Source organism: Dipteris shenzhenensis, chromosome 13 (assembly GCF_047967505.1).
Source record: "Dipteris shenzhenensis isolate YYH24624 ecotype China chromosome 13, Dip_SZ_1.0, whole genome shotgun sequence".
NCBI lineage: Eukaryota > Viridiplantae > Streptophyta > Polypodiopsida > Gleicheniales > Dipteridaceae > Dipteris > Dipteris shenzhenensis.
This window is the reverse complement of record NC_141608.1, coordinates 16,399,807-16,425,866: the sequence shown is the minus strand read 5'-3', so window position 1 is coordinate 16,425,866 and position 26,060 is coordinate 16,399,807. Positions and strand designations below refer to the sequence as shown.

General features: G+C 43.7%; 1 protein-coding gene across 2 annotated transcripts in view; it reads left to right on the top strand.

The window, feature by feature from the left end:
• Positions 1-1,433: 1,433 nt before the first annotated feature.
• Positions 1,434-26,060, top strand: part of LOC147895091 (DNA primase) — an 84,448-nt gene continuing 59,821 nt past the window's right edge. Inside the window, exons 1-5 of one of the 2 annotated variants that reach the window (XM_087383844.1) lie at positions 1,434-1,580; positions 17,293-17,379; positions 17,521-17,707; positions 17,860-18,012; positions 23,917-23,968. In XM_087383844.1, coding sequence (XP_087239970.1) covers positions 1,493-1,580; positions 17,293-17,379; positions 17,521-17,707; positions 17,860-18,012; positions 23,917-23,968 — 567 coding nt within the window. In that variant the 5' untranslated portion in view covers positions 1,434-1,492. Of the gene's footprint in view, positions 1,581-17,292; positions 17,380-17,517; positions 17,708-17,859; positions 18,013-23,916; positions 23,969-26,060 lie in introns of both variants that reach the window. The other variant, XM_087383843.1, reaches the window with a different exon arrangement.

Sequence of the window (26,060 nt, the reverse complement as noted above, 5' to 3'; positions counted from 1 at the left end):
ACACGTGGCCTCGTATATACAACACTTTTGTAGCTAAAATGAATTGAAAACCTTTACTTGCTTCAACCACTCCAAGAACAAAACAACTCAATCAAAATGGCAAAACCTTAATACAAAGAACCAGCAATATAAAGATCATACTATACCTGTATGATCTTTAAACACTACATCATTAGGAAAACGTAAGTAAGACATACAAACCACAACCATGCTTATAAACTTTGATATTATTTGCTTGTAAGAAACCAAAATTGAACATTGTGATCCACAGATTTCGAGCAACTTCCAATACATAAACAATCGGTCTACATGCATGTTAATTAAAAAAAAACATTACCATTGAGAACATAGGAAAAATTATACACTATGGTATAGAAACAACGACTACGCATATAAGAGCACAAAACAAAGCATTCATAATTCCAAAAAGACAAGATATCAATACATTGTGAGAAAATCTACTTGCACGTACTCCAACAATAAGTAACATTATACTAATAGGCGATTAACATTAACATGTTACAAAAGACAAGCAAGTCATCGACATTGTAACAAACTATGAACGTTTTCAACTTACAATACAATTTAATGACAGTAGGACAATATACATGAACGCAACCAGATCATATGTGGACTAACATATAAAACATAAACAATAATTGCGAAACAACATACATGTATTGGACATATCAATTCATAGTCTACATACATGCATATTACCATTCTAGTTTCTAACATTTCCTCCTCCATTACATAATAATTATAAATCCACTTACCACCCCATACCAAATGCATTTAATACCCTTTATTAAAGTTCTTCCATGACAAAGAAAACAAACATGAGGAAATATTTTGGTAGCTTTTGCTACTATTACAAGTTTGAATCCCCCGTAATGCCACTTAATACCTTGATGGATTCCCCCAGGAAACCAAAATATAGGGGCGAGCAATCAGACCTTCCCCTCGTCTTGATTCATATTGAGAAATTCTACAAAAAAGAAGTACAAACCATACAAATAAAATAAAATCACCACCCTTGGAACCAAATCTAAAGACCTCATGTGACTCTCTAAAGTTACCGAGCGGTGATGGGGGGAGGTCCTCTTAGGATCCTTGAACATTACCACAATGTGAGAAGGCCTAATTGTTAAGAGAATTGGCCGAAAGATCATCTTCGAACAATATATTGTTCTCCATCCCCATACCCATCCAGGAGCAGAAATAGTTCTCCATCCCCATACCCATCCAAGAGGAGACACGCGGGGCAGATTGTAGCCTCGTGGAGCAGACACACGAGGACGGAACTCCTAGCCTCCTAAACCAGAAAAGTTCGAAAGTCCGGACGGTGAGCGGTGGTGATTGGGAGGACCATTGAAGATTACTACAATGTAAGAAGGCCTAATTGTTGAGTATTTGGCGGGAAGAATCATCTTCGAACTATTGTTCTCCATCCCCATCCCCATCACCATCCCCATGCGCATCCCCATCCTCCATGAAGAGGATCGAGAGCTCCCGCCATAGCCAGGAGGACGTCGAACTCTTGCTTCAGTGCTTCCGCCGTGGCCTTTCTCCCCTCCCTCGTAAGTTCCCCTTCCATTCTTATCGCCACTCCTTCCTTCCATTTGCCTTCCTCACGGATTTTTGTTATTTCGCACTTCGCACTGCCGATCGTACGAGTTCGCCAATTTGGTAAGCTCCGCATCATCACGCATCGCGAAACTTACATGCACGGACCTGCATTCGAGCCCCAACACTCGTTTCAAAGCTGCTCCTCATCACTGCAGCGACAAGGAATCCTTTGGAGGGGTTGCAAGTCCCTCGTGGTCAATTCTCTTTGGCAATCTCTTTAGAGGACGAAAGAGGCCCGTGAAGTGCGTCGCAAACTTTTTTTTTGTAGCTACGGATTGCGACCTTGGGGAAAGAAGAGAGAAACTTTATTGTTTGCGAGTTCAAGTGAAAGGGGCGGCGCATACTTAAAAGTTTATTTGACATTGGATTGCACAATGATGTGCATCTTGTCGGAGGTTGTTGGACCGTGATGTAGATGTCTATTGCTATAGAGCGTGGCCATAGCTCTAGCTTGATGTACTGGCTTGAAAGCTTTGTTTTACTATTTATTGGGTGGAAAGGGTACACATGACATCTTCGTATTCTGTCTAGCCAATGGCTAGTTGAATCGAGAATCTATAAGGCCAAGACAAGCTCTGCAAGCGTCAAACGATGTAACGCATTATTGGGGATGTATGAAGTAAAACTATTTGAGCGGTAACCTTTGGAATTGTAATCTACATTATAACTAGAAGTTTGTAGATGTATCAATTGGAAGACTCTTATGGAACATGGAGAGTATGAATAGGAAACAATCACACATAATTATATTGATCTAGCTCCGTTGAAGTATTCTCTATCACGAAAAGTAGGTACCTTAGTATGCCTTCTGCACATTGAAGGGCCGATTAGGCAATGCATTTGCTTTCTTCTTCTTCAGCTCCTCCAAGTCTCCCATTTAGGTCTTCCAGCCTCTATATTGGTTGATAATGTGTTTAGAGCCTTGAAGTGATGCCTTTTGACAAAGTTATCCCATACTTGTGTTCCAACTGAATGGTGTATCTAACAAAATCCTTGGTCCGATAGGTGACCCCTTTGATGTTTTCAATGTTGAAAGCATGAGCTAGCATTCATACCACAATATTAGCTTCTAGGGTTCCCAATGCTCTCATTCAATTAATTATTGGTGCCTTCCATTCCATAAGCTTGATTTTTATTTTTTTCAAGAAAAGTACTTCATTAAGTATGACTAAAAACCGCAGAGCAAGCTCAAGTGCGGGAGTACATCATGTCAAGCATGAGAAAAAACAGCTCACAATGAGTAAACAAAAATACCAGGTGGCGGTGAAAATGCCACCTCATCCTTGCAGGAGAGTCAGAGAAGAAAGGAGAACCCTTTCAGACTTTGAGAAAAGCAACCCTCCTAGCAGTAGCAGTCTTGGAGGTTCTCTATATGTTCGCCCAAATGGCCATCAAAGTGTGTATAGTATTTGCTCATATATTGGCCATAGTCTGAGAAGGCTGAACTTGGGAGTCCTCCAAAGCCTTTGTACATCTGGCTCTCCAAATATGCCATGCTGTAATACTAGCCAGAATCTCTCAAGATGTATCTACAGAAGCGTGGGGAGCTCTGAATGGAGTAAACGGAACATCTCGGAGGGAGCATGACTCCACAAGGTGTCGTTGAACAAAGAAAGCTGTGTCCGTGTCATGTCCCTCGAAGAAAGCTTGTGGACTAGTGAGTGACAACCAAGCAACTGATCCCCAGGTTGTGCTATATGAAAAATGCAAAGTATCCTAGCAACATCCTTCCAAATCGTCCTTGCCTGAGTGCACTCCCAAAGGCAGTGCTGCATTGACTTAACTGTTGAGTGGCATCGAGGACATGTAGGGTCAGCCCCGAACCTGGATCTCCACAGGTTCATTGCAATCCCTCCATGAATAGTAAGCCAGATGAATAACGTGATTTTCCTATTCGTGAGGGGTTTCCAAAGTCTCCTTCAAAAGTTTTTCTGCATCTCTGCAGAAATCTGAAAAGTATCCCAATGAGGAGCTCTAGAGGGCCTCCAACCTCTACAACTGAGCTGGAATCTCTTGGCATTTTTGACCATGTAACGAAAGAAGGTGATGCTCTTCTCTCGGTGCCTTGCATCTATCCACTCCCATTCCCTTGGATCCCACTGCAAGGATCTACTAGGGGAACCTCCATACAACCAAGGCCTCCAAGATCCAAGAGCCAAGACAACAGGGTCTGGATCAAGATACCACTGTGAGTCTCTACCCATCTCCATGTATTTTGCGATTCTGACAGGTTGAAAAGGAGCCTCCAAGAGAATGTCCTCTGAAGATCTATGGAGTTTGCCTCCTCCATGAACCTGAAAGACAAGGGTATCCTCATGTGCATCCCGCAAGGCTATAACCGGCAGAGGGATACCTGTCCTCGTAAAAGCCCCCAACTAGGTGGACTCCGAAATAGGCAAATGGTTTGTATACATCCACCAGTATGGCTGCATCTATCTGCTACATCCTAGCTGCAGTTCCTTTGAGGTGACTAATTGAACGAACTCTCTGATTCTTTGGAGGCATTTCAAGCACCCACCTCGGATGCAGGGCCCAACTCCCATCTAGACCACTGCATGTAGTGTGACATGCCCAGTGATCTGCCATGCTCATCTAGTATGCAATCATTCCACATGACGGGCTGCCTGTCAATTTCTTCACGAGAGGAGGGTGGAACTCTCCGAAGAGTACTTCTGAAGCTGTCCCAAGCTTTCAGAATGGTAGCCACGAGAGGGGAGGTAGGAGATATGAGATGGGCTGACGTTAAGATCCATCTAGGGCTGTCCATCCAATCTCCTCCGTGAGAAGGTGTGCATGTCTGTATACTGCGTAAGAAAAAGTCCTTCCATGGCTCTTGACCAGGCATCAAACCTCTGACCACCATCTTGCAAAGCAAGGCTCTACACTGCAAGTCTAGATCAATAATATTGAGACCCCCTTCCTTAGTGGGTAGAATAAGAGTCTCCCAAGCCACCTTGGCTATCACATCTGAAGTGCCGTCTAATCCACTCCACAAAAAATTCCTGATAGGTCTCTTGAGCTGAGTGATACTGCTTGTAGATCGGCACCAACAAGAGCAAACAAACTAGGTTGTAGCCAACAGTATTTGGTTTACAACCACCACTTTGGATGCAAGGTCAAGTCTGGCCGAACTCTAAAATATGAGTTGCCTCTTGATGCTCTCCAACACGGGAGTGAACTGCCGTGTTGGAGAAATGGCCACCCCAACCTGGCATCCAAGATACTTGACGAAGACACCCCTCTGAATCCAAGTAAAGCCAATATCAGCACCCCAATCTGAAGTGTCCATCACTAATCCAGAAACCATTGGATTTGTTCCAGTTAATGTGAGCCCTTGCTGCAATGCAAAACAAATCCAAGGCTGTCCTGAAAGAGGTGAGTGTCTGTGGAGTGGCATCCAAAAAAATAGTCGTGTCATCTGCCAGCTCACTGTCCAGCTACTCCTCTTCCTATCTCAACGGAAGTCTCAGCCCAAAAATATCAGCTTGAGCTCTAATATAGAGGCTTATAGCTTCAGCCACAAATAAGAATAGAAAGGGGACTAGAGGGCATCCCTGTCGGATTGATTTGGAAATCTGAAACCTATCTCCCTTGACTCCACCAATGAGTACGTGGCTATGGGCTGACCTGTAAAGAGCAGAAACCCCTCTAATCCACAAATCTGAAAATCCAAAGCGAAGAAGGGTTCCCTCTAGAAAACCCCAATCTACCCTGTCATATGCTTTTTCAAAGTCCAAGAGTAGGATTGCGAGTCTATGGCCCTCATGCATAATACATAGCCCACTCAGAAGCCTCCCAAAATGAGAATATGTTATAAAAAACGCTTCTGCCATGGACAAAGCTTGTTTGTGTGTCATGTATAAGATCTGGCAGGATGGGCTGCAATCGCAGGCTGATGGCTTTCGCCAAGATCTTATACAAAGTGCCCAGTAAGGTGATCGGTCTCCACTGAGACACTAAATTTTTGGAACCTCCTTTTGGGATAAGATGAATGAGACCCTCCGAGAGTGAGTCTGGCATCTCACCCGAGTCCCAAACACCTTGCAGGGCTGAGGTGATGTAATCCTCAATTCGATTCCAAAAAATAATTAAAAAAAAAGGTGCAAGTCCATCTAACCTTGGACAACTCCCCTTATGAAGGGCAGTAAGAGCAGTCTTGAACTCTATGTTGGTGAAGCATGCATGAAGTGAGGCTCTCATACCTTGATCCATCAACATAGGAATATGCTGCCAAACAACCTGTCTAGCATCATCTTTGGCTTGTGAATCAGGATCTGCAGTTAGAAGGGAGGCATAGTAATCTGAAGCAATTTGCATGATGGCATGTGGATGTGTTTGAAGTACCCCGTTTGAGTCAACAAGCTGCAAAACACTCTCTCTACTATGTCTAGGGCCAAGAGTAGAGAAGAACTGCTTGATGACTCTACCTCCGATTTGCGTCCAGAAAGACTCTCTGGCGTGAAAGGCATACTCTGCTCTCTGATCTAAAAGTGTCTGTTGATGGGCCCTTGCTGTAGTAAGGCGCTCTTGAATCCAAGCAGCTGTAGGCTGTTTATGCTCTTCTCTCTGGAGAGCTGCCAGCTGCTGGCGAATGGCAATCTCTCGCCTCCTACGAATCTCATCTCTCCTGATACCAGCAATAGAATGATAAAAGTTGCTAATGTTAGTGAGGGTTGCAGCCACATCTGACGTGCAGGTGAGAAACCCAAATCCATAGCATTGCCTCTGTGAGGCCCTCCTTTGCATAGAAGGCATCTGAAATCTTGATACTGGCAGAGCGGCCTCTCGCCCGCGGCTTTGAAACCACCAAAACAACCGGAAAATGATTTGAAGTGGACATCCCAGCGCTGATGCATACTGTCCCATCTCTGTTCGGTGCCCAATCATCCACATAAAATTTGTCAATCCGTGCGTGGATAGGCATCCTTACTCTCCTGTTCGACCAAGAAAACAGAAGAGACTGTGGCTGAGTTTGAAAAGCATCATCATACCAAACATCTCTGCCACTGAACTGAAAAGGAAGGCATCCCATGCTGCTCTCTCAAGGGAGTGAATGCCACCTTCCCTACCCCCTCTTTTGTCTGAAGGCATCTCAACCATGTTGAAATCGCCCCAATAATCCAAGAATCTGCAATATGGGACCAAGAGAGCAACTCCTTCAAAAGGAGGACACGATCCCCTCTCAAGTTGGGTGCATAAAGGTTAAGAAAGCCAACCTTACGCCCACCAATCAACAAAATAACCCACTATGCTCTGGAGGGGACTATGACTCCGTGTCCAATGACCAGGGGGAGCATCGAAGAAGAGATAGAAATGCAAATGCCTCCCCTGGTGCCCAAGGCAGGTGACCAAAAAGTATGGCCAGAAAGAAGCTTACCTGACTTGGCACAATCTCTACCATCTAGCTTATACTTTTGGAGTGTAAGGATATCAATGGGGCCACCGGAAACATCTGGATGAAGTTGGTTACGAATCAGATGCCTACGGCGGCGATGAAGTATACCACCGAGGCCCTGAACGTTCCAACTAACGATCCTCATCGATGGGAGGAGGAGGTCGGGTGAAATGCCCTACCCGACCTGGTGGTGGAGAAAATTCTCTCCTGATAGAGTACTGCAGAGGAGTTTTTGTAAGAGGGAACTATAGGAGTGCAAAGAATCCCTGCACTCCAGGGAGTAGGAGAAATAACCCCCTTACCTCTCTTAAGAGGTGACGTGTGACTAATAGAGGGAGGGGGCTGATCAGGGACATCAGTGATAGGACTTGAAGAGATGGGTTGCCCCTCCTGATGAGTAAGTGGGGGGACTAGGGCAACCACATTTACGCCTGAAACAATTACAGGAATATCACCTGCCTGTAACTGAGAATGGTCCGAGGTGCCTTGTGGAGGTGGCGGAGTGTCAGCGACCCTCACAGGCATCCAACGGGGGATGATAGGAGCAGGACGTTGATAAGGAAAAAAATGGAAAGACAACCAGGAATTATGTACTTCACCACGTCAGATAGGTGAGACTTCACAGGGATCAGCTGCAATGTGGGCTCGTAGATGATGAGCTTATGAACCAGGTTCCAGAGCAGATATCCAGAGCACACAAATAACAAGTCTATCTCCCACACAATCTGACTAGAACACATACAGACTCTTTGAAAGAGGAGAAAGACTACACAGCCCAAAACAGACTGAGAAGTAGAAATTCCTGCATTACAGATGTTAATGAAGATAAATGAGGATTCAAATTCTACTTTCCAGAACCGGTTATTGGATTTGCAAGAAGTACAACTAGATAGGCTAAAGGCGGTGGAACATTATGCTTTAGTTCAAGAGGAGAATCAGAAGAGAGCAAACAAAAAATTCAAGGATAAGAAAATCAAGGAGGGTGATCTAGTTTTGAGATACAACAGTAATCTGGATTCTACCTTCAAAAAAAAATTTGTGACCAAATGGGATGGACCTTTTTGTGTGACGAAGAAATTCAAAAATGGATCATATCAACTTGAGGATTTGGATGGTCAGCAGCATAAGAATAGAGTTAATGGTTTCACACTAAAGAAATACTTTCATAGGATCATGAGTGTGGGCGGCTGTGGACCTGCTGTGATGAAACCAGATAAGCCGGAAGACCTCATGGATGAGAATATCTCTGAAGAAATGCAAATCTTATATCCCTCTATCTGCAAGACATGAATGTCTGCAAACTTGGGGATGGGCAAAATGATAGGACAAAATCTCTATCAAGTTTTTTTAGCACTGTATATAGCTGTGGGTAGGCACATAGTTGTACACATCTAGGGTAGGTGTGGGCTTTTGGCATTTGTGGATTTTTCTTTTACAAGCATGATGGACTGATGTATATTTTTTTGAGATAGTAAAGTATGTTTTGCAGGGACTTCATGGGAAATGATGAAATGCAATGTGGTTGTACCAGACTTCCAGAGCAAGGGTGTCTAGTGTGTGATCAAATGGAATGTTTTTAGGGTCATGTAAAGTCAAGTCATGAAGGGTTTTTTTTTTTTTTCCTGAGTCAATGTGCACTTGCATGTTACGGGAATTTGATATGTTTTGGTGCCCATGTCAAGGGGCTTTTCATGTGTGTGTACGGGGGTGCATGCAAGCTTTAATGTGCATGCTAATGTGTGTGGGAATTGTGTGACTAAAGGTCCAAAATGTGCATTTAATGTGATTTGGGGGGAAATGTCTTGAGAATGGTAAAATGTCACTGATGAGGTGGCAGATTACGCTGAGATGGCTGGACTGATTAGGAAGGCATCCTGCTCATGCAAAGGTGGCTACGTGATGGATGAAGGGAGGCTTCTAGTCGACGAGCTAGACGTAGATGAAGGTGACAGCTTGCAGGAGAATTCGAGAAGGAGATCGTGGGCACCTGGAGGATGATCGCGCAAAAAGGACCAGCTTCGGGAGTTCTAGAGGAGGAGGAGCACGGAGGTTGGAACGACCAGAGAGATTGGAGAGGCTCGTAGTTGATGGGAGGTCGTGTGAGCGGGAAGCTGAAACCTGTGCGTGAAGGCCATCGTGTGTGACGAAGAGAGCTTTGTGAGACAAGGAAGCCGCAGTGGTGATTGTGTACGTGACGGGTGTGGGATTTCGATTGTAGGAACTTCGAGTATATGGGCTCAGGAGCACTCAGCCATGGAGAAACACTACACCGGGGGGTGTATGCTAGTCGTGTGAAAGATGCCTAAGGGTAGCCTTGCATCGGGTGACGTGCGTGGGTTGAGGGCTGGAAAGAGCCGTACGGGCTTTGTACGGGCTGATGCTGGGGATCGTGTACGGGAGGAGCAATTGAATGCCATCTAATGCTGCTAATACAGCGATGTACAGACGGACAGTACAGACGGACATTAAATTTCCGTACGGGCTGGTATGGAATCTCAAGCGTGGGTTTGTACGGGCTGCAGTACGAGGTTGTACGGGCCTTAATTGCTGATTGGTACAGGCTGGTAGTACAGTGCCTTGATTGCAGGCTGTACAGGCACGTACGGGTCATTAAAGATGTCTTCTACGAGCTGTACGGAGGATGGTCGTCGTTAAATGCAGGCTGTACGGACTACTGTGCATGGTTGTACGGAGTGTAAGTACCTGCTATCGTACGTATGATTGTACGGCTGCTTGTACGGTGAACATACCTGCAGGTTTACAGCTGATTGTACCCGCTAGTTTTTTTTTTTTTTTTGAACAGCTTGTGGACACGAGGGTCATAGGCTGGCCGTTGCCTCAAGTTGTGTACTCATGGTTGGGCAGTGTTAAATGCTAATTACCTGGGAGTGAGCAAAGCAATGATTACAGAAGAATGCACACAGAGGTTATGCTTGGGGGTCTTGCTGGCCATTGAGCAATGGGCTGTGGGTTCATAGTATTCTGAGGCCGACTGTTTTCTGAGTTTTTTTTTTGGGGGAAAGTTCAGTTCTAAGTTAAGGGCAACAGAGCTTCTTTCCCATAAACAAGATGAAATGGTGAAAATTGGGTGCCTTCTTTTACTGCAACTCTGTAAGCCCATAAAGCCCAGTGCAAAGCAAGATCCCACTCCTTCTCATAGGTTCTCATGATCTTTCCCATGATATTAGTGCACAAACCATTAAATTTTTCATTCATCCCATTACATTGAGGATAATACGGACTTGCATACCTGTGTTTAATCTTCAGCTTACCACATAATAAATCCATCATTTCACTCCTGAAACTTGGACCTCTATCAGAAAGCAACTCCAGTGGTACACCAAATCTTCAGCAGATATCCTCATACACAAACTTACATACAGATTTTGCATTGATAGCCCGTACTGCTCGTGCTTCAGCCCATCTTGTCAAATAATCCACAGCTGTCAGCATATAACAATTTCCCTTGGCTGTCATGGGTAAAGGACCGATGGCATCTATTCCCCATTTCTCGAAAATATTATAAGCAAGTATGATATTTCTGAGTTCTAGATGTAAGATCCTCTTACTCATTTGTTGACAGTGTAGGCATGACTTGCACCAATGTCTTATGTCTCTCTGGAGGGATGGCCACACATATCCTTCGGTAAGTATTTTTCTTAGCACGATTTTGAAAGCAAAATGTCCTCCACATACTCCCTCATGATTAGCTTGTAAAATATGAAAAACTTCCTCATGCCAGGGAATTCTTCTGAGCACCAAATCAGCCCCTTTCATATAAAGAACATCATCTATCAGACAATAAGAAGTACAGCTTTTAATAAATCTGTATTTTCTTTGTTTTGGAACTTCTTGAGGCACTTTACTAGTTAACAGGAAGCTTTCCTCACAAGCTAATGTCTCCCTTCCTTTGTATAAGGGTTCCTGCACTCCTACTGCATCAACATAGGCTGCTGTAATTTCCTGCGCAGCATCATGTGCATTTACATTCTTACCTCTTGAGGCACTTTACTAGTTAACAGGAAGCTTTCCTCACAAGCTAATGTCTCCCTTCCTTTGTATAAGGGTTCCTGCACTCCTACTGCATCAACATAGGCTGCTGTAATTTCCTGTGCAGCATCATGTGCATTTACATTCTTACCTCTTTCAATATGCTGGAGTGTCCAGGCATCCAATTGATTTAACAGTTTCTTCACCGCACTTATCCATCTCTTCAGATGAACATGCTTAACCTTCCAGACACGTAAAATTTGCTTCACAACCAATAGAGCATCTCCCTTAATCGTGAGTCTCTTAATACCTAGACTAATGCATACTTTCAAACCTTCGAAGAGGGCTGCATATTCGGCTTCATTATCACTGTTGGCTTCAAGCTGAATTCCCATTTTCCGAATCTCATTTCCTCCAGGATCATAAATGACAATTCCTCCAGTACTTTTATTTAAACTTTTTTTGTAAGATCCATCAAAGTGTAAAACAAATGCATCCTCTAGTACTTTTTCTTCATTCATGTCAGTGTTCTTCTCCACATCTTCAACTAAAATAGGTCCTTCCTTCTAGGTGAGGAGATCAGCCAAGGAAGCTTTGGTAGAGTTCTCAACCAAGAAGGTAAAAGAGTACTCCTGTAACTATACTTCCATTTAATCATGCTCCTGGAGATGTTTGTACTATTCAACATATGAGGCAGTAGTGAACATGAGGTGAGAACCACAAAAGCCCTGGACAATAGATAAGACCGAAATCTCCTATAGGCATACAAGAGGCTAGCACTATCCCTAAAGTCTTCACCTTGGAGTGGTTTGCCATTCTGATGCGATAACTAGAGGAGCGGGATATCTTCAATCCTAATCTTTCCACACAAGCTTGGGTAATCACACAAATTTGTGCACCTCCATCTATATAGGCCTCTCCAAAACCCTTTCCTTTATGCCAGGCTTCTACAGCAGGTAAAAGATCCGGCAACTCTGAGACAGACATCAGCTTAATTGTACCTTTATGAGAGTTCTTCTTTGTTGGATTTACAGCCCGCCTCCATTCTTTTTTAAGCTTGGGCATAGACCAATCATTTGAGCAAATGTAATGTCCGGTTTCCTCGTTGAAAGATCTTCCACCAAATCATAATCTCCCTGCTCCTTCCCCATGAGATAATCTGTAGTTCTGTACTTCCTTCTGGGTTCCTGCTCTTCTTCTTTTGATAGGTCATCATCTCCTCAGATTGCTTCCCCTTCTTTGCACTCGGACCAACCTCCTCCTCTCTATCTCTCTTCCCTAATGGCATGACATCTTTAACTTCCTCCAACTCCAACAAGCCAAATGTAACTGCCTTACCTTTTTCCCTTTCTCTTCTGCAATGGCTTTACAGATTCCAGAGGTACTAGGCTGACCTGCATCTTTTACTTCTACACTATGATCATTCATCCTATTATTTAACCCTGTTGGCAATGGATAAACATCACCTCCAGCACGAGGAGGCTTATCACAGTGTGTGCTGTAATGTCCCCACTCTTCACAATTAAAGCACTGGACACAAGGTGCAAATGACCCTTGACCTCGTCTTGCCTGCCACGGGCTTGAATTATTTGAAGAAGGCATGCTGCCTCTACCATAACCACCCGATGATCTACCTCTTCCCCTACCATTCATCAAGTTCAAACTCAAACTCTTCATAAGCTCTGACATTTCATGAATTTCTTCTTTCATATTCTCCTCCTTCTCGACTTCAGGCTTCTGTATTTCTGACTTCACATGAGAGAGAATTTCAGGCACATGCTGAACCATTGGCATCTCTTGCATCATTTGTGACAATCTTATCTGCTTCCTCTCCTTCTCTTTTGCTACCCTGAGAGCATCCTCATAAGTGACCAGCTCTTTACATTCAATCTTTATCCTAATCTCCGACTTCAAACCAGCAACAAACCTATCCTTTTTTATAACTCTGGGAGGAACTTCAGGTAATAAGGCCACCTGCCATTGATTCCACAACACAGTGAACTTATCGACATACTCATCCACTAACTGAGTCGGCTGTTGCTGCAATAAACATAGCTCTCTCCAAATGCCATCAAGATCTGTAACACACATTAACCTATCCAGGAAAGCTGTCCTCACCTCTGGATAAGTCGGGTTTTTGTGAGCACCCTGATCATCACGCATCCTTGCAGAGAAAGTGTGCAGCCAAGTTCTCGCTTCTCCCAACAGACAAAAGGATAGAATCTGAAGAAGGACTTCTGGAGCATTCCTGTCTTTAATAAGAGCTGTGAACTCCAAGCACTCTAAAAATCTCTCTATGTCTTCATTGGGAAATCCATGAAATTGAGGAAATTCATGAGCCATCTCTCCTCTTAACTAACTTATCTTAAACACACTTCCAACCAGAAATACCACCCAACCTCTTCTGGGAAGAAAGCAAAAATAATCACTCTACTGAAGAAAGCTTACCTTGCGTCTGACTGGCATTCTTCTTCCTAAGAGCAATCACTTTCAAAGCCTTTTGAACCTTAGCACGGAGACGTATCACCCGAAGTTCAACATCAAGGCATCTATCTCTCTTGTGTCCACACTCCCCACATAACTCACAATGAATCACTCTCATGCGAGGCTTTGTCTTCATAGTTTCAATCCCTAACCACACCAAAATTCAAGCAACATTCCCCAGCCAATTCTTCTGGGCCGTTTTGTCTTGAGTACCCAATCTCAATTCAAAACTCCTCCTATCCCAAGCAGGATCGCCAAAAAAGATGATAAGGAAAAAAATGGAAAGACAACCAGGAATTATGTACTTCACCACGTCAGATAGGTGAGACTTCACAGGGATCAGCTACAATGTGGGCTCGTAGATGATGAGCTTATGAACCAGGTTCTAGAGCAGATATCCAGAGCACACAAATAACAAGTCTATCTCCCACACAATCTGACTAGAACACATACAGACTCTTTGAAAGAGGGGAAAGACTACATAGCCCACAATAGATTGAACTTAGAATTGAACTTTCCTCCAAAAAAAAACTCAGAAAACAGTCGGCCTCAGAATACTATGAACCCACAACCCACTGCTCAATGGCCAGCAAGATCCCCAAGCATAACCTCTCTGTGCATTCTTTTGTAATCATTGCTTTGCTCACTCCCAGGTAATTAGCATTTAACACTGCCCAACCATGAGTACACAACTTGAGGCAACGGCCCAGCCTATGACCCTCGTGTCCACAAGCTGTTCAAAAAAAAAAAAAAAAACCTAGCGGGTACAATCATGTGTAAACCTGCAGGTACGTTCACCGTACAAGCAGTCGTACAATCATACATACGACAACAGGTACTTACACTCCGTACAACCATGCATAGTAGTCCGTACAGCTTGCATTTGGTGACGACCATCCTCCGTACAGCTCGTAGAAGACATCTTTAATGACCCGTACGTGCCTGTACAGCCTGCAATCAAGGCACCGTACTACCAGCCCGTACCAATCAGCAATTAACGCCCGTACAACCTCGTACTGCAGCCCGTACAAACCCACACTTGAGATTCCATACCAGCCCGTACGGAAATTTAATGTTCGTCTGTACGTCGCTGTATCAGCAGCATTAGATGGCATTCAATTGCTCCTCCCGTACACGATCCCTAGCATCAGCCCGTACAAAGCCCGTACGGCTCTTTCTAGCCCTCAACCCAGGCACGTCACCCGATGCAAGGCTACCCTTAGGCATCTTTCACACAACTAGAATACACCCCCCGGTGTAGTGTTTCTCCATGCCTGAGTGCTCCTGAGCCCATATACTCGAAGTTCTTGCAATCGAAATCCCATGCCCGTCACGTATACAATCACCACCGCGGCTTCCTTGTCTCACAAAGCTCTCTTCGTCACACACGATGGTCTTCACGCATAGGTTTCAGAGTCTCGCTCACACGACCTCCCATCAACTACGAGCCTCTCCAACCTCTCCGGTGGTTCCACCCTCCGTGCTCCTCCTTCCCTAGAACTCCCGAAGCTGGTCCTTTTTGCGCGATCATCCTCCAGGTGCCCACGATCTCCTTCTCGAATTCTCCTGCAAGCTGTCACCTTCATCTACGTCTAGCTCGTCGACTAGAAGCCTCCCTTCATCCATCACATAGCCACCTTTGCATGAGCAGGATGCCTTCCTAATCAGTCCAGCCACCTCAGCGTAATCTGCCACCTCATCAGTGACATTTTACCATTCTCAAGACATTTCCCCCCAAATCACATTAAATGCACATTTTGGACCTTTAGTCACACAATTCCCACACACATTAGCATGCACATTAAAGCTTGCATGCACCCCCGTACACACACATGAAAAGCCCCTTGACATGGGCACCAAAACATATCAAATTCCCGTAACATGCAAGTGCACATTGACTCAGGAAAAAAAAAAAACCCCTTCATGACTTGACTTTACATGACCCTAAAAACATTCCATTTGATCACACACTAGACACCCTTGCTCTGGAAGTCTGGTACAACCACATTGCATTTCATCATTTCCCATGAAGTCTCTGCAAAACATACTTTACTATCTCAAAAAAATATACATCAGTCCATCATGCTTGTAAAAGAAAAATCCACAAATGCCAAAAGCCCACACCTACCCTAGATGTGTACAACTATGTGCCTACCCACAGCTATATACAGTGCTAAAAAAACTTGATATAGATTTTGTCCTATCAACGTGTTGATCGTTCTATGCGCGCTGAAGAAGAGGGTCCAGGTCTATGGGCTGGTCCAGAAGGTCCTAGGCGAGAAGGGGCGGCTTTGGTAGCCCGTGTAGAAGAAGTAGGACGAGAAGTCGGGGTAAATTGTTTGGGCCTTTTCTTCTTCCTTGGGCAATCTCTGGCAAAGTGCCCAAGGGTCTTGCAAATCCTACACTGATCCTGTCTCCTAGTAACCTTGACTCTGTCTCGAAAAAAGGAACCATCTGGTCGCTGAAGCATAATGTGATCATTTGTAATATCATGGTCAGAGACGATGACCTTGACTCGTGGCACCCCATCCGATCTGACAGCCTCTGTCGTTGAAGAGGGCATGCCGGGGAGGGGGGGATCTCGTGACCAACCCAAAAGTGGCTCCTATGGACGGTAAGAGTCGATGGTAAACCTGAGGAAGGCCGGGGAATTTGATGAAAAGTGAGGTAACCCTGCTATCTTCCTCTTTTGGATCGAAACCCAAAGTGAAGGGTGTCAAAAAGATCCTCTTGGAGCTCAATGCCAAAGGAGGGAGGGGCAGCGGGGGGTAAGGGAGAGGCGGGGAAGGGGAATCGGGGGTAGGGAGGGAGGGGCGGGTAGAGGAGCGGAGAGTAGGGAGGGAGGGGCAGCGAGGGGTAGGCAGGGAGCGGAGAGTAGGGAGGGAGGGGCAGCGGGGGGTAGGCAGGGAGGGGCAGGTAGGGGGAGCGGAAAGTAGGGGGGGAGGGGCAGGTAGGGGGAGCGGAGAGTAGGGAGGGAGGGGAGTGGGAGAGTAGGGAGGGAGGGGCAGGTTGGGGAGCGGAGAGTAGGGAGGGAGGGGAGCGGGGGGGGCAGCGGGAGAGGGAGGGAGGGGAGCGGGAGCAGCAGGAGAGGGAAAGGGGAGCGGGAGAGGGAGGGAGGGGAGCAAGAGAGTAGGGAGGGAGGGGCAGGTTGGGGAGCGCAGAGTAGGGAGGGAGGGGAGCGGGGGGTGCAGTGGGAGAGGGAGGGAGGGGAGTAGGAGCAGCAGGAGAGGGAAAGGGGAGGGGGAGAGGGCAGCGAGGGAGGGAGCAGCAATTTGGGGGGGCTCACAGATGGGGAGGTGACCATTACAACAAATGTGTCTTTGTGTAATGCCCAATTGTCGCTGAGAATTGCTGCCTTGAAAGGGATCAATGAGGGGCTTAAAAATGCACCATGTGATATTACTCAAATGCATCCAAGTGGAATGCATGTCATATGTTAGATCTAAGAGGTGTGTGCTTAGGACGGTGGCATGTGGCAAAAATGCTGCACCAGCACCACTTACACCTTTGTTAGAAAATTGTGATACCGCGACATCCAAGTTGATTTCAGCACCTAAAGGTGCTTGAGATCATGAAGGCCCCATCAATTGATGCAAGGACTATCATTAAGCTAGGAACTCAGGAGCTTTACTTTAGAATGCTTTTTTTTTGGAGGGGTTTGGGGTAAGTTTCTACTCATGTAGATAAAAAGCAGAGAGAAAAGATTTGGAGAAGCTTTTAACTTTTCCTTTTGCTTTGATTATGCACGCCGGTTTGTTGTAATTATATGAGCTTTGAGACAAAACCTTCTGCAGGTGGTACAACAAACCAAGCTGCATGTGGTCCTGGAAGTCCCGTGATTGAAGCACAGCCGTACAAAAGTTCGAACTGCTTAATTGAAGGTTCGAGAAAGTTTTTTAAAAAAAAAAGGTGTCCTTTATCCTAAAACTCAACTAAGCTCTCATTATTAGTGGGTTCCAAGGAAAATTTCTATGTTTACTGTTAAACATGCAATTGATGCTCATCTGCTACTGGATCAGCAGTCTGTGCAGAGGGATTTGTTACTCCAGAAGCGAAGAACAAACCATCAAGGTCATTAACCAAGGAAGTGAGTCCTGGGGTCTTTTATGGATCTCCTATTGGGAAAGCTTCAAAAAGATCACCACAAATACTACGCTTACTGCATGAAATTCGTAGAGACCTTGCGGCTGAAGGGTATTCTTTTTCAAGGTAGCTTGAAACATGATTTCTAGAAATTTGCCCGTGCGATGTACAAATTTTCTGAACTTTCTTCCTTTTCATCAAGAAAGTAGCTAGTGAATTTTGGTAATCCCAAAAATGGCTTACAACAACCTGTTTTGGTGGATCTTTTGGTTGCTTAGAAGCACAATATGGGCAACTTTTTCAAGGCAAGATCAAGCTATCCAGTTTAAAGAAAGTCATGACAACAGGGATATTGCTGTGTTTACTTATCAAGATCACTTTACCGGACAACGTCGGTTTTTAGCCACTTCATACAAGGAAATTTGGCACAGGTTTGGTGTTGCTAACGTCAGTTTTTAGCCACTTCATACAAGGAATTTTGGCAAAGGTTTGGTGTTGCTAGACTTATATGGGGATACAGAGATAGCTGAATTGTTTTTTCATTTTTGCAAATCTCTTCATTATGGTGTTGTTTGTGTCTTTCAGTTGAATAATCGACAGGTTGTTAAGATCCATGCCATTGCTGGATATATATCTAGCTACTGGAGACTTGCAATTGCAATCACAGTGCTGTGCATATAATGCTGGAATTCCTCCTTGAACAAGAAGAGGAATGCTCACATTGTGAAAAGCTAAAAATGCTTACAAACTAGATAGGGCAGAGTATGATCTCCTCTATTGTCTCTCAAAGATTCCAGGCATGAATATGTGCATGCTATAAATATACACATGCATGAATATATGAGTGCTGCATGAAACTAGCACTAGCTTTCTTTGAGTCCTGAATGTTTAGACCATGCCAATTGCATGAAGAACATCTTTAGATTTGTGGTTCCCACCACAGACGAATTTTGACATCAGGATTTCCAGATGTCATAGCAGAGTTAACATCCATGTCTAGGCTTTTGAGGAAGGCAAGGGAACACTCTGAAAGAGTCAAGCCATAAGGTACTGCCAGCCTCTTTTTGAAGGAGACTTTGAACATAGGAGTAGGGTGGCAGAGTAGATGCATTTCCAAGGGTAGTGGCAGAAGCGGGAGATATGAAGAGGCACAAGTGATACAATGGTACTTAATAGATGCACATGTGTGGACCCTCGGTAATGCACTACGTCTGAATATATACGACACCAAGTCCAATGCATCCTGCTCAATTGGTGGTGACTTGTGATGTGACCCTCAAATGTCATGTCCCATTGTAGCCATGGATTGTGGTGGCTACCCATACACATGCCTTTGATGAACTACTTGTAATTTTGCATTCAAGGTGCAGAATCTTTCAAAACCCATATAGCAGCTTATGCTTGGGTCTTAGTGAACCCTTTGCTTCAGCCCTCAGTGGCTTGTATGAGGTACTTCTTGGATTTGCACTTTGTCTCATAGGCCTGCGAGGCCTCTTGCAGACGTTAATATATCTTTCTTTCTTTTCTCTCCTTGGTTGTTTTGCTCGTTTTATAAAAAAATTTCATTTGTAAGATTGGATATATTCTAGTCTTAAGAAGCTGTATATTTGCTTTGTGCGGTGCTAGGGAAAGTAGCTGGCTGCCTGGCATGCGGTCTCTGTGCATCTGCTATGAAATCCCCATGCTATGGGCTCCTATGGTGTTGTGCTAGCAGATATGTGCCTGTGTGTGCGTGCGCACGTGTATATAAGAGAAGGTCCAGCCTTGACCTTGACTTGAGACTACTAATCATCTCAAGATTGGGCTCTCCACTCAACTGATTCTGCTTGTTGATTGTTGTCTATGGCAGATGTTGCAGTTGCCTCTCTTTATAAGGCTTTGCAGCCTCCTTCATGGGTGTCAGCTCATGCAAATCGTGGTTTGTCTATGGCATTCTTCTCGATGGTGGAGGAAACTGTTGTGGGAAGTTTGGGATTGCAAACTTCCGCTTTCTCAGCAGGTTTTCTTTTGGAGAGTTCTTTTTGGGGTTCTTCTGATCGGACAGATATTGGGTTGCTGTCACATTGATCCTCCTGTTTGTCGCCCATGTCTGTCCCTGGGGGAATCATTTTGGCATTGCCCTGATTCTTGGTGATTTATTGTTTATGCTTCAGTGGCGACTTACGGCTTGTTTTTCTATATCTAATTTTGGCAAGCTAGTCTGGACCTTCGGAGTTCATCCTGTCAGGTTGGGATTTTATCTTTTTGTTCATTGGGTTCATTATTGGGCACTATGGACTCTATGGAAGGACCGTAATCATAAAGTCTTTGGTGGCCCTTCCCTGTCTAAGTATCAGTTCTTGTGTGCTTCCCTACGGCAATTATTCTTTGATTGCCTGCATGCACTGGATCTAGATTATCCTGCCTTTTGTCCCTATAACAAGATATTTTGATGTAACTATTTGTCCCTTCTTTTTTGGGGGACAGTTTCACAGTTTCTTATAATATAATACAAATGGCTTTCATTAAAAAAAAAAGAAAGTGTATAAGAGAAGATAGCTGGTTGCCCGGCATATGTTCTCTGTGCATCTGCTATGAAATCCCCATGCTTTGGGCTATATAAGAGAAGGTAGCTGGTTGCTGGCGTATGGTCTCTGTGCATCTGCTATGAAATCCCCATGCTTTGGGCTACTATGGTGCTCTGCTAGCAGAGATTTACCCACATCTCTGCTAGCACAGCACCATAGTATCCTAGCCCAAAGCATGGGGATTTCAAAGCAAATGTGCACAGATCGTGAGCCACGCAGCCAGCTACCTTCTTTAGTACCAAACAAACCTAGTAATTGTACTTATTGTTCAGGCCTTGTATCGTCCATTAGTCATGTAGCCATATCAGCGTCTGTCACTCATCTTTGTGGCTCTCACCTACTCCCATAAAGTGGTCATCATAAAGATGTGAAACAAATATTAATTCTCTGAGTTCAGCCTTTGACAACGAATAAGAACATCTCCCTTTCCATGATTTCTTGGAAAGCATCATTTGCACAAATGTTGTGCCTTGCTTACGTAAGTGTGATGCTCACAAACTTTTCCTTTCTTGGGGTGATGTTCCTAAAAGCACCATTGTCTAAATATCGTGTGCTGAACCCTTTTTCTTGAATAATCAAAGAGGGATCACAACCATGTTCAAAACATGCTATGCTACGAAGTAGAAGCACAAGATGAGGCATTTTCGGCATGCTTATGGGATTCCCTGCAAAGAGTAGTCTTTATTGCCATGCACATTGTACATCAGAAGTAAAGGCATAGTGATCTAATATTGCAAAGTCATAGTCTTTATTCTCATGCACATTGTGCACAAAATGAGGTTGTACTTCAGAACTTGAGTTCTTAGTTGTCATTGAACAAAATTATTGCTAGTGTAGTCCTTTTTCATCGTCTTATTTGCAATCCTATTTGCCATTCTACAATGGAGTGGCCAAGCTGTTTGCAGTAATATTATCTACCTTTCTTGACGTTGGATTCATTTCCACCTTGAACTTTTTGATCTTTTCCAGATGATTCACGATTCACTCCCACTCTCCTTTTTGTTGTTATTTTTGACATCTTCCTTCACGTTGAGCTAGAAAAGCTCTCTCTTCTTGTCTTAGTGGTGGAAGGTCTGTGATGATTTCTCATGGGATCAAGCTCCTCTTTCTCATGAGGAGGTCAGAGGGAGGCTTATGAAATGAAAGTGCTGAGAAGTACAAGAGAGTGGGGAAGCATGACATAAAGATGTGTATTCGACAATGGACCATCAACAACTAGTTTCAACTGAAAATGCAAGAGAGAGTGGGGTTGTAAAAGTCGTTGACTCACCAGCATCATCATACTGTTGTAAATGATGCCAACCTTAATTCCCTTGAATGGATTCTCGTATGTAGCTAATTTATCTTTAGGGGTTCATTGATGTACTTTAGTCCGTGGTCGGTGTCCATGCAAATCTTGCTAAGAGATTGATGGTTTCTCTCATTTTTTGACCTTTTGATCTAGTTGCACCATATCATTACACTGCAAAGGGGGTCTTTGGAAGCCACTACCCTCATATGCTGAAGTAAGCTTTTATTATCTTGCCATGTTAGAAGTGTAAAATTATTGGCACTCAATCACCTTAGAACGATCTCTTATTTGCAAGAGGATTCTTTACAAAAGCCTACTATATTGGTGTTGGCTAGGTCATTCAATGCCCCATAGCACCTAGGTCATACGTGGGCGAAGAAGTTTTTGGTCCTACAATATGTTCTTGTTGAATTCACCGGCCTCGTTATAGAGGTGACAAACGTCCACGATCATTGGTGGACAGTTCGACTCTTTGGCTCTGGACTAACGTTCGTATTAGTTGACTTCGTAGATGCTAGCCATTGCGTCTAGCCCTAGATCAACCGTGCAATTTGAAAGCACAAAACAAGGATCATCTTTATCCATTGCCGCTTTCTTATGAGAGGCCAAGTCATTTTTCTGAGCATCAATTTTATCTTTTACATCTCTTTTTGTTTCAGGATCTTTGTAGAGTTTTGTTTGTAGAAGTTTTGGCCTAAGATTGATGACATTATGACATCATAGCCCCACATTTCTAGGCTCTTTGGGGTGTATGAATCTTTGGACTCGTTGTTGCTTTTCTACATGAGGTGCTTACCTTCAAGTAGGAACCCCATCATTCCACCTAGTATTGAGCTACAATCTGGATTCCTCTAATTTGTTATATTATCAAGCATGTTGGCTAAGAGTGGTAGATGCCTTGTTTTCTCTCCTTTATTGTTTACTCACGTCTAGGATAAAATTTTATCTTGGAATGTCAATGCCTTAAATTTCAAAGAGTAGTTTCACTCAAGAACTCATGACAAACACTTTTCTCCTACTAAGCATTTTAGATCACATATATTGGATGCATGTCTACTGAATAAGCAAAAGGATTTTACCACAAGATGGTGGGTTTAGGGGGTAACATGCAGCTAAATGTTTTCAAGATGGTGTTTAGATATCTTTCCTGAGGGAGTCATCATTGAAGCCAGAGACATAGTGGTTGGTATCATCTAGCTTATGAAAGGCTCTCTTGTTGTTTTGTTAGTCTATGCACTTCCAACTTTATGTTAGTGCGACTTGCAATGAAAGAGCTTTTATTGTTAGCAAGAAAGTTTTGCCTAAAGGTGGACCTTGAGAGGATGTGGTTAGCTAGACTATGTATGACCATTTTTGAGTTGTGGCCTTGTCCGACAACATTTTGTGTTTTCCATCACATGAACAAATCACTATTTGAAGCAACATCATGCCCAATTGTGAGCCCAAGGAATAGATGGACTAGCCTTTTGGAATCTAGATGAAGGCAATCTAGGGTATAAGCCTTTAGGGTACTGTGTGCCTGTTAACTAATGCCTTATTTTTTCCTCCTCGCTCTACAAAGAGATCCAATGGCTGATATAGTTGCTCTTGGTTTTCCATAGCTCCTTCCAAAATGGCTCTAAATAACATTCTAGATCTAGATGAGCTTCTCTAGAGCTAACATAGGCCTTCAATGAACCTTTATTCTCCAATATCTAGAAGAATGAGCTAGATTCCTTCGTAGAAACTGCCCTTAGAGTATGCTCTTTGCTTGTCAAAAACTTTGAAATGCAGCATTATGCCAACTCTATGCAAGGTGAAGCAAAATCAAGGTGAAGGCATGGGCACATGTAAATTTGACTTTATGATCTAGAAAGCAAGGATCGTTTGGGAAAATAGATGTATACAAGGCAAGGAGTGGGATGAAATTTCGAGAAAGAAACAAAACAAAGGAAGGAGGGATTCATGCAGCTAACCATATGGAAAATAGGGCATACAATCAATAGCTCGAGAACCTAGTCCTAACAAATTGAAATAAAACATATTGTAGTTGGCTACATGGAAGAGTATTAACGTTAGCATAGAAAATGAATTCGCCTCTCTCCTAAACTTGCAACCACATGCTGTGAACAGAGACACATGTAAGCATTTGCAAATACATTTTCATTTTGCAAAGACCGCATATAATTGCGTAGTTGTTTTCTTGGCCACGAAAGGGCTTTTGTACAAATGACTTGTTTGGCATTGAATTCATGATCCTAGCAATGTAAATATTATTTTTATAGGATTTTCAAGTTGCTTTTTCTCTGTGTTACTTGCCAATGAAAATTTTGAACTGCAGATCACACCCAACCTTATTGTTATAAAATTTTGAAATACAAGTTAATCTCATATGCATGATCTTTTGGTGGTTGTCCATTTAATGTATTATTGAAATGCATAGAACTCTTGATTTTCGAGCATTTTAAATATGTTATTTGCAATTTTGTTGTCCGCAGGTACGAATGTATGCCATCACAGTATCGACATCATTATGAAATAATTACTGAGGTTGGAATGTCCATCAGTTATTTTTCAAATAATGTTAATTCTTCAAAATTGAGGAATTGAAGTACATGCCATTGGGGATAGATGAAATCACATAATAATTAAGCGTTTTTAAGGCTTTTTCCTCTAGTTGAGCTTGCTCTTCTTTATGCCCCCCTCCGTGCTTCCAACCCCTCGGACGTTTCTCTCCTTCTTACATTTTTAATGTGTTTTTTGTTGACCTATTTGCATCTTCATGCCCTTCTACTTCTTTGTTGATCGTTTTTATGATCCTTGTTTGCATTTGTTATTGGGTTGTTTTCCTATCTTTCATACTTTTCTTTTGTCCCCTCCCCCACTTCTTTCTCTTCTATAGGAATTGTAAATTGTTACGTTGTAAGTTGCTTCAAGATAAGGCTCAAACTTTTCATTTGCTAACAAGCTTTATTTATATAAGACGCTAACAGCCACGCTATTGGGATTTGAGTACTATTCTTTACTCAGCCAAATGGCTCATTAGAAGGCTCTCAATTACCTCAAAAGCACTCGTAAAGTCAGATTCATCTCGGGAGGAGGTTTGTGCCCACATCCCCACTATGGTCATCCCGAGCATTATGGCATAGTTAGAGGCTCCCCTCGTGGATGAGGAGCTCTTACATGCCTTCAAGAGTCTCCTAGCAAAAAAATGCTAGAGTGAGGAATCTTGTCTTTGATTTTCTTTCGCTGCTTTTAGGAGCACATCTACACTCCCTTGTGTTTGGCTTTTCAACAGATCTCAATAGGGGCTGCCCCCATAGTGGCTTGCTCGAGGTTGGATTTGCATGATTCTTAAAAGGGGGGGACTGGATCGCTGGTGGCGCCCAGTCACATATTAGACATTGTCTATAAGATCTTAGCTAAGGTCTTGTGCTTGATGCTTTGTCCACACCTCCTTGACATCATCCATGACACCTAGACAAGTTTTGGGGACAACATCTTCACCTTTGGGAGGTAGTAGATTGGGCATGGGAGGAGGCCTAGTCTCTTACTAGGACTTGAACAAGTGGATAGATAGGCGTCCTTTCACGTGAAGTTACTGTTTCATGCTTAGAGAAGGATATGAGCAAAAAACAACCAACTAACCCCTCTTGTCCACAAAGATAGAGCAAAGTATAAGAGCGCTTGTTTAGAGCGAAGGCAATTTGTTTGGTTCTAGTCCGAGGAGTTGTCCCATGGGTCCTTGTGGCCGGGGAGGCAGTATAGGCTAACATGTGGACCACTGTCTCTTGGAGTATGATTAGACAGGTGGAGGTGCCTTACACTGACGAGCAGCTTTCGAAGGCCCTCAAGGCCCTGTTGCCTCAGCATTGCCATAGGGAGCATGGATTGGCATCGGCCTTCTTTAGATGCATCTGGGAGCACATCTAGACTCCCCTTTGGTTGGCTTTTCAGGAGATTTAGGCTTCGGCTCTCTCTCGTAGTCCTTGAGCCGAGGTTGGGTTTGTTTGATTTGAAGGGGGGGAAGAAGTTTGATACTTACCAGTGTAGACTGATCACTCTCTTGGACATTTCTTAGAAGAACTTAGTGAAGGTCTTGAGCTTGCGGTTGCGGTCCCATTTTGTTGATGTTATCTTTGACACGTAGACAAGTTTTGTTCAGAAATGTAGTTGCTTGGAGAATATCTTCTCCTTTTGGGAGACAGTTAATTGGGCTTGGGAGGAGTCTCAGCCTATTGCGATCTTTCTTTCGGATTTCTAGAAGGCTTGTGATAGGGTGGAGAGATCTTTTCTGGAGGGCACCGCGCAGAGGTTGGGCTTTTTGGACATATGGATTTGGGGGTTTATGGTTTTCAATCTATGAGTGACTATCGTGAGATTGAAACTGCACTATGTTGTGTTTTTAGAGGATGAGTTTGGGAATGTTCCTGGATTCATCTAGGTAGATGGATTTGGGGGGTTTTGTCTATGTATGCTAGGAGTGCCAGCCAAATGCCAGGAGTTTGAGTTTAGTAGTAGAGGTTGGAGGCCCTCCAGAGCTCCTCATTGGGATAGTTTTCAGATTTCTGTAGAGGTGAAAAAAAACTTTTGGAGGAGGCTCTAGAAATCCCTCAGGAATAGAAAGATCATTCTCTTCTTT